Below are 16,478 nucleotides of genomic sequence, written 5' to 3'. Positions count from 1 at the left end.
GACACCGTACCTATAGATTAGTCTTCAGAGTTGCCATCTAAGACCTAACTAACTGGATGGAGGAAGAGAGCCATCTCTCCTCCTATTTCTGAGCAACGAGATTTAGGGAGTACTCTGAATCATCCCTGTTGGCTGAGAGGAAAGGGAATATATCAGATCTGCAAGTGTTAAAGAACTGGCTAGCGTTGAGTCAGGACCAGCAGGGCCTTGGCAGATTTCTCTGTAGGGTAGAACTAACCCACCTAAAATATCAAACATTTTCTCTTATACAATGAACTCTGTAGCAGAACTAGTCTGATGCTACCATTCCACTAACTGACCATCTAAGTAGCTTAGTGACTTGCGCCTGCAATTTGTTTCAAGCTGATGATTGTTTGGTTTTCCTATATCAATCGCTTCCTTAAAAACTTCATTTCAGGCAAATAGCCCTCCAGTACAGCCCCAATGATGATTTTGTTTTCTAAACTTCCAGTTCTCTAAATCTTCCCCGGTCACTGTTCTCAGATGTGGTAAGGAAAGTTGTCTAAGGATGTCTGAGTGTCAATGTGTGATGCCTTCCGCCTGGTGAGATTTGCCAGATAGGAGATTGATTGGACATGAGTAGGCGGCCATATTAACAGGTACTGTTCTTGTAAGAATCTGTAAATTGGAAGTGTGGGATCTAGAAAAGATACGAACCCTGCCCTTTCAAAAAGAAGAGTATATATATATATACACATCAGAACTATATGAAGTTGCACGTTGAGTTTGAATACTTTGATTTCCACTTTCTTACGTAGTGCTTGGCACCCAGGTGCCTCTCAGTAGTTACTGGTTGAATAGATTGGCCCACTCTTCTGTCTTCCCATCCTTGTGTGTCTGTGTGTGTACATTTCCACACACATGGAGGAAGTGCCAAGATCAACCCATTTATTGGCCACGTTTGTTTAACGTTCATCAAAGAATGTGAGATGAAATCGCGATGAAACAGATTTTTTTCTTGTTTCCCTTCTGACTTGAGAGGCACTTGGGTTGAAAACTCAAAGTTCTGATAGCGTCTTCTATGATTCCCAAACGGTTCCTCTGTGAAGGCGCATTTTCAGAGCTCTGAACAAGAAGCCCTAGACAAGACTGAAGCTGTTCACTGGGAATGAGTTTGAGGAAAAATAAGTGTAGGGAATTGAAACATATGCTCTGTTATTTGCAGAACATAAATGTAAAATATGCCCTGGGGAGCTAAAGTATAAAGGAGCAAGGCACAGAAATTAAATTGTTGGAATGTCATCCATCCCAAATTATTGTGGGGTGCCTGGCAGTGGTCCCCACACTCTCAGAACGATTATGCAAAACATGAACTAAAAAACTCAGGTGGTTCTGTTGTCCTATCAAATAAAAGGCTGTCAGGGTAGCAGGTGGAGTTTGGGGGAAAGTATATTTTTCTTTAATCAGAGATAACTCGTGAATGCCATGTTGAAAATAGATACGTCTTTAGGGGACCACAGGCATAAAGATTCGCAGAGCCATTCACTCTTCATAAGGGGTAACTTGCCACAAGCAGTACCAGCCTCCCATGACCTTTGCCTCTGTGTTTGACTATCTGCAGTTGCCGTATACAATTTACATGTTTGGATGGGGGGAGGGAAGTATGTTTAAAGGATAATCATGCAAAATCGTTTAAAGCTCCAATGATCCCGTACATTCAGGTTGAATTTAGGAGTATTATGAATAATGTTTCATTGTAAACACAAGAATTAAGCCGACTTCAAAGGAACGTGATAGGATCTGCTCTACAAACAGCCTTTTCTCAAAAGTCCACACGCATCTTTATTCTGACTCGATCTGGGAATTGATGGTCAGGCCCTGATGGTCTGCAGAAGACAGACAGCATGTCTCAAAGCCTGGCTTTTTTCCCCCCCCTCAAAATTTTGAATCCTGTTCATATAGTCATGATTTATTTTTTGAGCGCTTACTCTCTGCTAGGCATTGTGCTATAGAAAAGACAAACTAATCAACATGTCAGAAGGCAAATAAATGATCATTTGGCCTGGCGATCAAACTGACTTCTAAAGGGCATGAGGGAACTTTCTGAGGCAGTGGAAATGTTCTGTATCTTGATCTCGATGGTGGTTACATGAGAGTATACATTTGCCCCAAAACTCATCAATTCGTATACCTAACATGGGTCCATTTCTAAGCATGTGAATTATACCCCAAATCAAGGGAAAAAAAGGAAAAGAAAAATGGGAAACGGGAGCACAACAAAACTCTTATTCTGGGTTAATTGCCTAAGATGGCATTACTTCTTGATGATAACCTCCTGTGCTATTATTCTGTGTCTAAAAAATAGGGTCCAAATGTCTCTGTTGTCATCATAGTCTAAAAGAGAGGCAACAGAGAGAAACTGCGATGCCAAACTAAATACACAATGTCTAGTGTGTGTGTTCAAGTTGACATCCACACACACTGAATATCCTGCATTACAACTTCTGCTCCCCAGCAGGGAAGGATGTAATGGAGACCACTTCATTTGGCAACTACACGTAAGGAAGAACGGGCCATTAGAGGAGGGGCCTGATCAGAGGCCACTAAGTATGACAATTACAGCTCTCCTACTGTTGACATAAATGAATACCCTCGCTGAAAAGCTGTAAGCAAGATTTAAATGGGCCTCATTCTTAGTATTAGTGAAGGATACTGATGGTAACTAGCGTCTTACTGAATAACGTTCATAAATGTGAATCACAAATAACTTGTTCTGCCGAGTCTTGCCTTCCTTGATTCTATAGCAGCTAACAGGCACGTAGAAGGATATCGGTAAAGCCTGCCATCTCTAGGTTTAAATTATCATCAGCAACCCGAAAGCTTCCTGGGTGATTACATTAGCTCTAATGAAAGGAGAAAAGGTGAGTGCTGCATTATTCAAAGGATAGGAGACTACCCTGAGATTTTATTTTGTAAAGATCTTACTGTGTCTCTATTTCTTTTTATAAACAAGAAGGTACATTAAAGAGAATCTCTGCCTGCTCTAGACTCTTCCCTCTTGGCCAAAGTGAAATATTTAGTTCACAGCATTCAGGAGGAAAGAGGGGAATTTTCAAATGCAGTGTGATGTGCCCTCCTGTGCCCCCCTTCCCTTCATTATATGATTTTACTGAAGTAAGGCTACTGAGTTTTTTTCAATTTGACCTTGAATGAATATGGTTAAGTCACCTTTACCCTTTTCTAGCTTCTGTTTGCAAATATGGGGTCAAATAGTGGCTACACAACAACGTATAAGTTCCTAAGCTTATCCATGCTTTTTCCTTCTCCAGTTTTCTTGACAAAATGCACTACTCCTTTGGTCACCTCCCTGAACTGACTTCAAGATGCACCATTTAGAAGACAGTTACACACCAGGCTCTAGCAAAATGTTAGATGGCTCACGCACCATCCCAGATACCTTTTCAGGAAATGAATGGATAGAGACAGAGAAATACCTTTTGAAATTTGAGAGTCGATTAACTGATAAACTCATATATTCTCAGATATGTTTGATAGTGCCAGGTCTCAGGACACCAAATCTTATAAGAGAATTTTTTAAATGCTAGGAAGACTATTTTTTTAACTTATTTTATTGAAGTATAGTTGACTTACAGTGTTGTGTTAACTTCTGCTGTACAGCAAAGTGATTCAGATAAACCATAATGGAAAAGAATATAAATATGTATACCACAGGAGACTGAATATAGTTCCCTGTGCTATGCAGTAGGGCCTTGTTGTTTATCCATTCCATATGTAATAATTTACATCTGCTAACCCCACACTCCCAATCCATCCCTCCCCAACCTCAAGTCTGGTTCTCTGTCTGTGAATCTCTTTCCTAGGTTCATTTGTGTTGTATTTTAGATTCCATATATAAGTTACAGCATGTATTTGTGTTTGTCAGACTTACTTTCCTTAGTATGATAATCTCTAGGTCCATCCACGTTGCTGCAAATGGCGTTATTTCCTTCTTTATGGCAGAGTAATATTCCATTGTATATATGTACCACATCTTCTTTATCCATTCCTCTGTCGATGGACATCTAGGTTGTTTCTACGTCTTGGCTATTGTAAATAGTGCTGCTGTGAACACTGGGGTGCATATATCTTCTCAAATTAGAGTTCTGTCCAGATATATGCCCAGGAATGGGATTGCTGGATCACATGGCAACTCTATTTTTAGTTTTCTGAGGACCCTCCATATTGTTTTCCACAATAGCTCCACCAATTTACATTAGGAAGACTTTAAATAAAAATCTAATTTGAGTACACAGTTGACTAATATGCAGTTCTTTATGTCACTTGAGGAAACAATGTCTGCCAGGATTGGAATTTCATAAAGTGCTGTGAGGTGGTCCCTCTTTGAGAGCAGCTGTAAGCTGTTCAGCTGAGGTGCTTCAGGATAATTGGAGAATCTACAAATGATTTCTTGGCTTTTTCTGTTTCAGGGGTGAGTTTACTGATACCACATAGTGCCATCCCGGAGGAGAATTCTTGGGAGATTTACATGTCCATCAACCAAGGTGAACCCAGGTAAGAGACAGAAGGATGGCATATTAATGAGATCTTAAGTATGAAATGGAACTTCTGCAGAAAATCTGAAGTTATTAAGATAATGTGACATGGTGGTGTGTGTAACAGTGAAGCTACTTGACTATATAGAGGGGAAAAGTAGTTGCAAAACTGTTGGCTGTCCATTTTGTAGGCAGCTAACCCAAGTCACCAACATCTAGACAGCAGACACTGAAACAGTAAGTCCGCAGGCAAGGCATAATCAGGGTCTCTCCACAAACAGTGACTGGGTCACAGAGCCTTCCTCTCAAAAGAAGAAAATATCATCCCTCGAGGTACCCTTTGGTGCCACACGTTATGAAAATGCAGAGAATAACTGACCTGTGACCTTTTAATATCAACAGAAGACCTGCCCTAAAGCCGAGAGATAATTTCTTAGGCAATATTCCTCAAAGAAAAAAATAGTCTATACTTCAATAGCTTTCAGGTCTGACAAATTTCAGCAGCATTAAATTCAATTACATGAACAAATACAAATCTTGCCACATACTCTTAATGAAAGTAGTTGGTTATCTTCCTAGTGCAACTATAATATTTGTAGAAATGCTGCCTGCCTCCACACAAGATAAACCAAACTCCTCTTGAGAAAGCAATTTCTCTTATAAACTGGGTCTGTATACCTCTGGCATTTTCAGTCATAACATCTTGGTTATTTTAGAATAGATCTTGTCATTCTTAGCAAAAAATAAAAATAAAAAATACACACATGAAGGAAAAACACTGAAAGGAAAAACAGTCAGAGAAACAGATGGTTTGAACAGACTTTGATAGCTATCTCCGTAAGCGGATTTGTTGGTAACCAGTGGTTTTAACTTTCTGCTCTACGGTGCTTGAGAAAAAATGGAAGAAAAGGCTCTGCTAGTTGGTTGCTGGGGAGACTTTCAGAGGACTTGCACATAAGCTGTGCTATGTCGGGCTCTCATGTTATTTCCTCAGGTCTGTAGACCTAGGTCCTTTGCACCATGAAAACGTGCCGGTGTTTAAATGTCTCCACTTGGCAAAAAGGGCAAGAGGTTTTATTCAAACTCAACTAAGCAGCCCTAAAAATGGAGTTCTCTAGATGAGAGTCACCTCGTTTTTCTCTCTTTGGTGGATTTATTTAAGCGACTGTACCTGTTCAAAATTGAGGTCATGGTCAATTATACATATGCTCTTAAATGCATCACCCTTCAAAAATCAAGTCTGAGGCAGAATCCAGTCAACCTTGCCTGAAAATCATGGCCTCCTGCGAACCCTCCTCCCCGCTGCATCCTGTTCCCTTAGTGGTTTAGAGGTAAGGAGTCCAGGGAGCCTGTGTTCAGCTCCTTCCTCTCAAACCCAGCCTCGGGGTCTTTCACCTCATTATGCAAGAACCAGCCTAGGGCTCATCCACATTTTCAAAGGCACCTAATGCACAGCTCACCTCAATCCCCATCTCTTACTAGAACTTTCTTTTTAGGAGGTCAGAGCTAGAATGTGTCCAAAGGCATCAAACATACAGGGACTTACATTAAATGGCTCAAAAATGAGAGAAATATTACTTGGGACATCCTGCAGTTGAAAAATAAGAAAGAGAAATACATAAAAACTCACCAGAGCTCAAAGACTCTGAAAGACGGCTTTGGCCTCCTGGGATCACCCCCTGCTAAGCTTTGTAAGTTCCATGTTAATCAGTTTGGTTTATCCATCTGTATCTGAGGCGCAGGTTCATTGCTGCTGTTCAGGAAGGTGGATGGAGACAAGAAGAGTTCATCCAAGACTTCAGATCTATGAAGTAAGCGTGCAGTTCTCTGTTTAACAGAGGATGAAATAAAATTGTAGAATGCACACATTTTTTTCCATGTTGCTGAAACCTTCCCAGATGTTCCTACTTCACACCACTAGACTACAGCCCACTTAGCTTCCTCGGCTAGTCTCACTCCTTTTGGAGGAGCTCCAAACTGCATACTTACAAAAACACTAAAAATAGTAAATGCCTTTTAGTTACTTTTTCTAAAGCTCAGGTACATTTGTTTTTCCATCCTTGCCAGGAGGCTGCTTGCATCCGAGTTCTGCTTTTAGTCCTGTGATGAATCAGGAGAAGACAACTGCTATAGCTCTTCAGTGTCAACTTTTCTTTGTAAGGCCACTTGTAAACCCACGTTCATCTCATGCTCTCTGTTATTCTGAACTTGTGTCCAGATTAAGGCGCATTTCCTCAAAGTTCGTGGAGCTGGTACGGCACTGCTCTGGCTCTTTCACCTTTTCCTCTAGAGCCATCTGAGTTCCCTCCCTCTCGGGTCACAGGTGTGAGAACTGGGTTTCCTGATTCTCCATCACCTCCACACACACAGAATCACAGCGGGATTCTCTTAACACCATCTTTATGCTGTGTTGAAAGGCTGTTCCGTTTTGCTGTTGATGATTTATTTCTGTTGCTCCTGTCTGAGTTACACACCCCTGGTGTAGCAGGGTGATGATTTAGTGGAACCATAATGGATATCAAGGATCCAAACTCTGTACCAGATTTCCGGGGGTATGGGTGTGTGGCGTTAACCACAGACTCAAAACAAGCCCCCGTATTCAAATAGTCTCAGATGGATATATTTAATATTCTAGTAAGTTTCAAGGGAGCTTGTTCATTGTTTGAATTGAATGTGCTCTGTCTCTCTTGGGATGTCCTACTTGCATACGTGGCAAGTCTGTACTTTCCATTACGTGGAATGATGTCACTTTCCTCCCTCAATATCCCTGCTTTGTCTACACTCTCAGACTTGAACAACCATCCTAATGAATCTTTTCTAACCTCCTCCAGCAATCTGGACTTTTGGTTGGTTATAATGCTGAGGGAATTAACTCTGTTGACTTTTTGTACATATATACACCTTAAATGGTGCGCTAGAAGGGGACTTTGCATCCTTGGAAAAGTAATTACTTACCTCTCTTTCAGTATAACTTGCAAAGGTGCTCTCAGGTGCTTAACTCATTTAATCTCCCCAGTTACGTTCAAAAGAAGGGGATTTTGTCCCAATTTTTGAGATGAGAAAAAAAGATCTGAAAAATGAAGGTTCAAAGAAGTGAGGCTGCTTTGCGAGGGCCTGTTACTTACCGGTGAGCTGGGATTTGACTTCAGGATATCTGACTCCAATTCCGGTGCTCACGGACTAAAGGATGCCACCTCTCCTTGACGTCGGAGACTTTAGGGAAACAGCTTTCTGACGTTGCATGCCAAGGTTTGGCCCCTGTAAAGAGGCATCGCCTGGAATCGCTCTGTAAGAGCCCCGAGAATTAGACAGGACTGGACAGAGGTAACTGGCTGTTGTTATTACATCATCATAATTGAGAGAAAAAGGTCTGGAAACAGGTGTCACCTCAGTGCTGAAACTTGGGCTAAGAGTGTGCACTCAGGCATCTGAGCTCTGGGTTCAGACTTAAGACTCACTGGTTTTGTTCATGTGACCTTAGGTAAGTTTATGAAGCTCCTTGACTCTGCGTCCTCATCTGAAAAACAGTAGTAGGTACCTACCTCATAGGGATGTTGTAGGATTGCATGACGTACAGTGATACTACAATTTGAAAGATAAAATAAGAACACCTAATTGATACATTTAAATTTGATAAAGTATTCTACCTACAAGATTTCCTTTAATCTTCTCATCCATCCTGCTGTGGTAAGTAATAATAATGACGCTAATTTTGTAGATTTGAAAATGAAGACCAAAAAAAAGTTAGGTTTGCCTAGGTGGTAGCAGGACTGGGCACCAAAACAAAAGTTTCTGACTAATAATGTACTTTGAGACTATGTCACATTCCCCACTTTAAGGAATAATTAAGTGTATTATTATTCTTGAGTCCAGTAAGACATGTTTGATGAGAGATGGGGCTTATGCCTAATAATGGAAATACACCGTGAAACATACAGAATGGGGCCCAGATTTGGCGAAGACAGTAACTTTATACTTCAATGTGGAACGACACTGCAGTAGAGGATTTCACAGAAAACAATGGGAAAAATAGAGGAGGCCCTTAATCTGTTCTAAGGATAGATTCAGAGAGGCATAGTAGGGAAGGAAGGTGGCTAAAAGATCAGTAGAAATTCACCAGACAAAGAAAGGTACAAGGGTTATTAACTCAGTGATTTCCAGCTCCAGGATACATTTTCCAGTATTTATTACAGTGTAAGGTAGGAAGGGGGTATAGAACAGTAGGTAAATCCAGGCTTTTTTATTTTTAAGTGAGGTATAGTTGACTTAAAATGTTAGTTTCAGGTTACAGCAAAGTGATTCAGTTATACATATATTTTTTCAGATTCTTTTCCATTATAGGTTATTACAGGATACTGAATGTAGCCCCCTTTGCTATACAGTAAATCCTTGTCGTTTATCTATTAATCCCTCCCCCTAGCTTTGCCCTTTGGTAACCGTAAGTTTGTTTTCTATGTCTGTGAGTCTGTTTCATAAATAAATCCGTTATTTTAGATTCCACATATAAGTGATATAATATTTGTCTTTGACTTCACTCAGGATGATAATCTCTAGGTCCATCCATATTGCTACAAATGGTAATATTTCATTCTTTTTTATAGCTGAGGAATATTCCATTGTATATATGTACTACATCTTCTTTATCCATCTGTCTATTGACGGACACTGGGTTGCTTCCATGTCTTGGATGTTGTAAATAGTGCTGCTATGAACATTGGGGTGTAGGTATGAAATCCAAGCATTTATTCTCTGCTTTGAAGTCACTCACTCTGATGCCCGAATATTGCCTTAAGCAGCTTCCTTCCAACTCTGCCCCAGGCCCAGCCACCGACAGACAGAAGGGTTAAGTTTCAGGCACTGCTCCACTCACAAAATAGAGGATGCTTTGTGATGTCACAGAAGCTAGAGTAGCCTCACCGAAAGGCAATGGCATAAACTTGGAGCTGCCAGAAGTATTTGCTGGTGAGAGGCCCTTAGGATTCTCCTGGATCAAGTGTATTTAAGAAGCTCGGTCGATGCCACATGTGGCCACCTTTATCGAGGACGGCTTGGGAGGGCAGGAAACCAGCAGTGATCACTCTCAACAAGGCTGCCTCTTCCCAAACTTGAATTTGAAAGAATTTGGGTCTTTCTAACATTTCTTCAGGAGCTTTGGGGGGATGTGGATTTTTCATCCTCTCTAAACAGGTTTTGGTAACTTTTATTAAAAAAGGGTGTTTAGGGCTTCCCTGGTGGCACAGTGGTTGAGAGTCCGCCTGCCGATGCAGGGGACGCAGGTTCGTGCCCCGGTCCAGGAAGACACCACATGCCGCAGAGCGGCTGGGCCCGTGAGCCGTGGCCGCTGAGCCTGCGCGTCCGGAGCCTGTGCTCCGCAACGGGAGAGGCCACAACAGTGAGAGGCCCGCGTACCGCAAAAAAAAAAAAAAAAAAGAGTGTTAAATAGAACTACCCTATGATCCAGCAATCCCACTCCTGGGCATATATTCAGAGAAGACCATAATTTGAAAAGATACATGCACCCCAGTGTTCATTGCAGTACAACATCCAAGACATGGAAACAACCTAAGTGTCAGAGGAATGGATAAAGATGTCATACATACACAATGGAATATTACTCAGCCATAAAAAAGAGTGAAATAATGCCATTTGCAGCAACGTGGATGGATTATCATACCAAGCGAAGTAAGTCAGACAGAGAAAGACAAATACCTTATGATATCACTTATACGTGGAATCTTAAAAAAAAAGTTCATTTGTACCAGTTTTTTTAATCTACAAAAGAGAAACAGTCACAGATGTAGAAAACAAACTTATGGTCACCCAGAGGGGAAAGGGGGGGATAAATTGGGAGACTGGGATTGACATATACACACTACTATATATAAAATAGATTAACTATTAAGAAACTACTGTATAGCACAGGGAACTCTTCTCAGTACTCTGTAATGACCTATATGGGAAGAGTCTTAAAAAGAGTGGATAGATGTATAACTGATTTCACTTTACTGTACACCTGAAACAACATTGTAAATCAACTATACTCCAATAAAAATTTTTTTTTAAAATTAAGGTGTTTAAACAAGAGGATTAAAAAATCAATCGTCTCCTTTCAGAGATGTCCCCCACATACACCCCAATAAGAAGATGCTACGGATGTAACACAATCATCCCACTCCCAGCTCTCGTTTTGTCCCCCCTTCCCACCCATGGTTGGTGAGTAGAGAAATGGACCAGAACATTACTATATGGAGTTTTCTTCTGAGAGGCAATAAATGAAACCAAAGACAAACATTCATTTCTTTTTCCAATTACACTGTCCTGTGGATATTCCTGGCCAAATGCTTAGACTAGAGTTGGAAATGTCATCTTACTGAAGAATTTACAAAAGGACACATATTTGGAATTTGGGCTCAACCTAGATGGAGTATTTCAACCACTGTTTTTCTCCTGTGCTTTTATTTTCTCTCAAATGGTATGGTCTTCCCACTGGGTACATCTTGGGGTGAGGATTTCTTGGGGTGAGGAGTGAGAAGGCAGACATGGTGGTGGTAGGAAACATTAACTTTTGGGGGGAGTGGTGCCTTGATGGTACAATAGCTTTGATAGCAAAGCATGAAATAAGACCAAATATAAGACTAGGAAGACAGAAAAAGTAGGCCTGAAATGGAAGGGAGTAGACAATTTCTTCTCTGGTAACAGGCTCACCATTCAGCACCGCACTGTAGCTACGTCTGTGGAATGGCTTCATGTGGCCTTTCCTCCATGGTTGCAAGAATGACACACACACAAACAAAATTATAAACACACACTTGCTCACATACCATGCCTGAGAGAGGATACAAGCACTGAGAAATGTCCTTAGGCTGTTTGGGAGGACCTCATTTCTAGAAGGCTAAACAGAAAACAGATATGTATGGCCATTCTCCTTGTAAAAATGGTCTTCATGAAATGAATCTGTTTCTAGTAAACTACTCTTTATGTCAAAGCAGACATTTGAGGCCATTCTAAAAGCACCCAGCCCAGTAAAATATGAAACTGAGTTCATATTTTATGAATCAGAGCCTTCAAGGGCTCTGATTTCACAGAAGCTAAGAAACCCCTACCATCAGGCTACTGCAATTAATGTAGGGGTCCCAGTCAAAACCTTACCTCTTGAGCATAAAATGAGGGCACCTGCCTTTGGCTCTACCCTGACACCAGGTGACTGATCAGGACATTACTGCAGGGAGGAGACCTGGCCAAAACCCCTGGGACGATTTGCATCTCTGTTTGCCTTCTCCAGCTTGGAGGACTTACCCACTAGGTTACGTCTCAAGCCATCCTACAGCAGCTCAGGCAAAAACACAACAACAAAAGAATACTACCCCTTCTCACTGCAAGAGTTATCAGCTCAGTTCGGTCAGTGACAAGGGCCAAATGTACTCAGTACTGTGAACCAAGAAGAACAGGAGCCCTTATATGTAAGGAGGTTACTCTGGCCGAGGTGCTGGTTGGAGGACAGATTGTGTATATGTAGGAATATTGTGTCTGGAAGATCTCTCTAATTTCAGAGATTTCGCCAGGATAACGTCAAGTCTAATTTTCCCACCTCCCTGCGGAACCTGCAGAGAAGCATCATTTCATCAGAATGGGCACCACCACTCCCCCGCCCACCTACACATCATGCCTTATCCCTCCCTATCGATGTAAGAATTGCACGTGAAGAGAGAACAAGAGAAGTCACATTTTGGAGAAGTATGGGGATCAAAGATGGCTGTCCCTCTGCTCGCCAAAGCCAAAGAGAGTAACCCCAGGAGAACTACTCATAAAATTCAGGTCATCTGCAGGAACTGGATATGGATACCTGATTTTCTCATTGCTTATCAGTTTGTTGACTTGTTCAATGCTTCCAGGGAAGAGGGAAAAAATAAAAAGCTTTGAGAAAGCCCAGGAGAGAGGGGGAAAGTGTGCTTCTGTAATTTCCAATTCCCCATATTCCCAAGAGGTAGAGAAGATGGGCCAGGAAGTGGGAGCCAGAGAGGTTAAGTGAGATGGAAAACAGGTTTGCCAGAGGCCACTTCAGGGGCTCAGAGAGCAGGTAAAGATGCTGCCAGCTGGGGGCTGGTTGGCAGGTGTACCTGAAACACACAGGGAACAACAGATGCCTAGGGGTAACTGTTTGCAATCCAGTCACCTGCACCCTCTGTCAGTGAGGCCTTTTGGAGTCATCACCTATTTATACTGAATTCATTAAGGATTATCTTAAGAAACTTAAGCCATCCAAGGAAAATACACCACAGTTAAGTAGGAGATGGTGTATACTTGCCTTTTCTCTACCATAATGCCACAGAGATAAGCTCGTGGAAGAGGGAATGCATGAGGGAGCAAGTTCTCTGCTTCAGACCCAGTAGCTAGAACCTTGTGTTCATGCAAATATGCATGAGTGTGTGGGCACAGATGTGTCCATGTGCATAGCTACTGGGGGTGTGGGTGGAATTTTGAATCAGATGTGAGATTAAAGTTTTTAAACGAACAAAAATCAGTCCCAAAAACAAACTATTTTAATAATTCGATGTTACTGAAAAGTTATGGACTCAAAATTAAATATCTTCAGGGTACCCTGCCACCATGGACAATTCCATGAAGCACAACTATTAGAGTGACTACTAGGAAAACTAGAGCCACTTCATACCATAATAGATGAAACCCTGAAAGCAAACCCAGTTAAATGAATGATGATGTTGCAGTGTGCTACATGTGGCGACAAAGATACCCGAATACTAACCAGGAGTGAAGGGATGAACCCTGGGTAAAGGCTCAGGGAAGGTTTCAGAGAGGAAGTGACAATTGACTTAAAACCTGACAGAGCGTAAAGGGCATTCCAATCAAAGGGAACAGAATGTGCAAAGGCACAGAGGTAGAAGTAACATCACATAGGGACTTTCCTGGTGTTCCCTAAGAATCCGCCTTCCAATGCAGGGGATGCGGGCTCAATCCCCTGGCCAGGGAACTAAGATCCCACATGCCCCAGGGCAACTAAGCCCGTGCGCCACAACTACAGACCCCACGCACTCTGGACCCCGCACACAACAGCTAGAGAGAGAGAGACCCCTGCGCGCCACAACAGAAGATCCCGCATGCAGCAACTGACACCCAAGGCAGCCAGAAATAAATTAATTAAAAAATAAATAAGTAAAAAAATAAATAGCATCACGTATTTTGGAGCTAAGCAAATCAGAACAAAATACGAAAGGAAGAGTGATGAGGAATGCAGCTGAAAAAATAAAGGTTTGACCGTGTAGAGTGTTGTTTGCTGCCGCCTAGGGGAAACTGAAATGTACCTGATGGGTAGGGATTGCCGAGGCTGAAGATTCGGGAGAGCCGGTCATATTTACACTTGAGATGTACTATCTTCTGCTTCATCTCCACTGCCACTGGCCACGTTCAAGTCTTCATCATACTAGTCTCCTTCTGAGCACAGTGAAAAGATGCCTCATTTTGCCTAGCACAGATATTAATAGCCCTCCTTTTCACACTCAGAAGTATCTCAATTTGGACAGTAAATTATAGTCACTCTACTTTTGAGTGTCCTTGTCTCTAGGTGCGAACGTTTTAAATCCTTTCTCTAATCCCCACGTTGCTGTCAATGGGGATTTTTTTTTTTTAAGTGAAGCAAGTGTTTATTAGGAGGAAAAAGAGTACAGTACGTGTGGATAGACACGGGCAGACTCAGGGAGAGAGAGAGAGAGAGAGAGAGAGGGAGAGGGAGAGGGAGAGAGTGAGTCGCACCCTCATGGCAGTTTGAATAACTTTTATGGGGCATTTCTTCTGGATTTCCTTTGACCAATCATCTTGCTTTGCCAGGCTGTGATCAGGGTCTTCCCCTGTGTGCGTCCTCATCTCTTAGCCAAGATGGATTCTAGTGAAGAAGCCTACGGGTAGTTTTCATCACTTACTATGAGGTGGCACCCCTTCCCTTTTTGACCTCCAGGGAGCCTTTCTGCGCATGTGTAGTCAGGGAGGTCTCCTTGACTTCAAGAATGAGGCATATGTGGTCTCTTATCTTCTATCTGGGCAGGGCCCAGCCTCCTCCATCATCCTGCTTTTATGGAGTTTCTGCTATTATGGAGTTTCTGTCCACAAGGGAGAAACTATTCAGCCTGGGGTCCATCTACCTCCTGCCTCAAATCCCCCCTGAGAGACATGAACCCCAAGAAATCTTTATTGGGAGGAGGAAGGATAAAGGTCTGTCTTCTGTAGCTTCTTCAGGTTGCCAAGGGGCTTGTAGACCCTACCTAGTTGGGGGTCACGGAGCTCTCACCCAATGGGGAGCTTTGAGAGATAGACTTGGGGAGAAACTCGGCCAGGTCCGCTGGTGTGCGCATGCGTGTGTTAATGTGGGGTGAGCGAGATGAAGGACTCGGAGATAATTCCCAGAATTCTGGCTTGGAAACTGATGATTAATTAGTAGAGAGAGACTTGCCAGCTGAAGTCACCTGAGAGTTTGTGATAACAGCTGCTCTGGGAGCAGCTCTGGATTTCTTTCCAGGGAATAAGCACAGCTCTTTGACTCAACAAGAAAAGGGATAGGAAGAAAACTGATTAAAGAATAAATAAATAAAAGACAAAAATAATATGTAATATATTCAAGAAAACGGACCACTGCTGAATTGAAATCCCACATGTGGCCCGAGCACGTGACAACAGTGCTACTTGCAGCAAAATGTGCCAGTGCTGGGCATGGGCCATGTTCGCGCGCCTCGCGCACGGGGGCCCCCGCCTGCCTCCTGTTTCCTTGATGTTCGCGCGCCTCGCGCACGGGGGCCCCCGCCTGCCTCCTGTTGCCTTGATGTTCGCGCGCCTCGCGCACGGGGGCCCCCGCCTGACTCCTGTTTCCTTGATGTTCGCGCGCCTCGCGCACGGGGGCCCCCGCCTGCCTCCTGTTTCCTTGATGCTCGCGCGCCTCGCGCACGGGGGCCTCCCGCCTGCCTCCTGTTTCCTTGATGTTCGCGCGCCTCGCGCACGGGGGCCCCCGCCTGCCTCCTGTTTCCTTGATGTTCGCGCGCCTCGCGCACGGGGGCCCCCGCCTGCCTCCTGTTTCCTTGATGTTCGCGCGCCTCGCGCACGGGGGCCCCCGCCTGCCTCCTGTTTCCTTGATGTTCGCGCGCCTCGCGCACGGGGGCCCCCGCCTGCCTCCTGTTTCCTTGATGTTCGCGCGCCTCGCGCACGGGGGCCTCCCGCCTGCCTCCTGTTTCCTTGATGTTCGCGCGCCTCGCGCACGGGGGCCCCCGCCTGCCTCCTGTTTCCTTGATGTTCGCGCGCCTCGCGCACGGGGGCCTCCCGCCTGCCTCCTGTTTCCTTGATGTTCGCGCGCCTCGCGCACGGGGGCCCCCGCCTGCCTCCTGTTTCCTTGATGTTCGCGCGCCTCGCGCACGGGGGCCTCCCGCCTGCCTCCTGTTTCCTTGATGTTCGCGCGCCTCGCGCACGGGGGCCTCCCGCCTGCCTCCTGTTTCCTTGATGTTCGCGCGCCTCGCGCACGGGGGCCTCCCGCCTGCCTCCTGTTTCCTTGATGTTCGCGCGCCTCGCGCACGGGGGCCTCCCGCCTGCCTCCTGTTTCCTTTGCCTTCCTAGCTAGGTAAGACTCTGCCAATCCTGAAGTAAACTGATGACATACGTAAGTTGTCAGGAAAGTAGTACAGACCTAGTCATTGACACTGCGTGAGAAATAAAGAATTATCAGGAATGAGATGATATAGCAGAGTGAGGACAACACAGGGATCCAGGAGGCTTGAGTTCCAATCCCCTTTGCCACATCCAGCCTGGGTGGCTTTGAGCGAGTCACTTTCTTTCTCCAAGCCTCAATTTTATCATCTATAAATTTTGTGTATTATTAACTGCATTCCAGGATTTGAGTGAGGACAGTAAAGTGACTTTAAATATGAGAAGTCCTGTGCAAACTACATGCTACATTTTTTTTTTTTTTTT

General features: G+C 43.7%; 1 protein-coding gene across 2 annotated transcripts in view; it reads left to right on the top strand.

Annotated features, from left to right (window-relative positions):
- The window catches only part of UNC5D (unc-5 netrin receptor D), a 603,667-nt gene that overhangs the window by 530,954 nt on the left and 56,235 nt on the right, over positions 1 to 16,478 (top strand). For both annotated transcript variants that reach the window (XM_060136404.1, XM_060136403.1), the window contains one exon: positions 4,449 to 4,533. In XM_060136404.1, the coding sequence (XP_059992387.1) occupies positions 4,449 to 4,533 (85 nt within the window). The remainder of the gene's footprint in view (positions 1 to 4,448; positions 4,534 to 16,478) is intronic.

Source organism: Lagenorhynchus albirostris, chromosome 21, assembly GCF_949774975.1.
Source record: "Lagenorhynchus albirostris chromosome 21, mLagAlb1.1, whole genome shotgun sequence".
In the NCBI taxonomy this organism is placed as follows: domain Eukaryota; kingdom Metazoa; phylum Chordata; class Mammalia; order Artiodactyla; family Delphinidae; genus Lagenorhynchus; species Lagenorhynchus albirostris.
The sequence above is the reverse complement of the archived record's forward strand: the minus strand, read 5'-3'. Positions and strand labels throughout refer to the sequence as shown.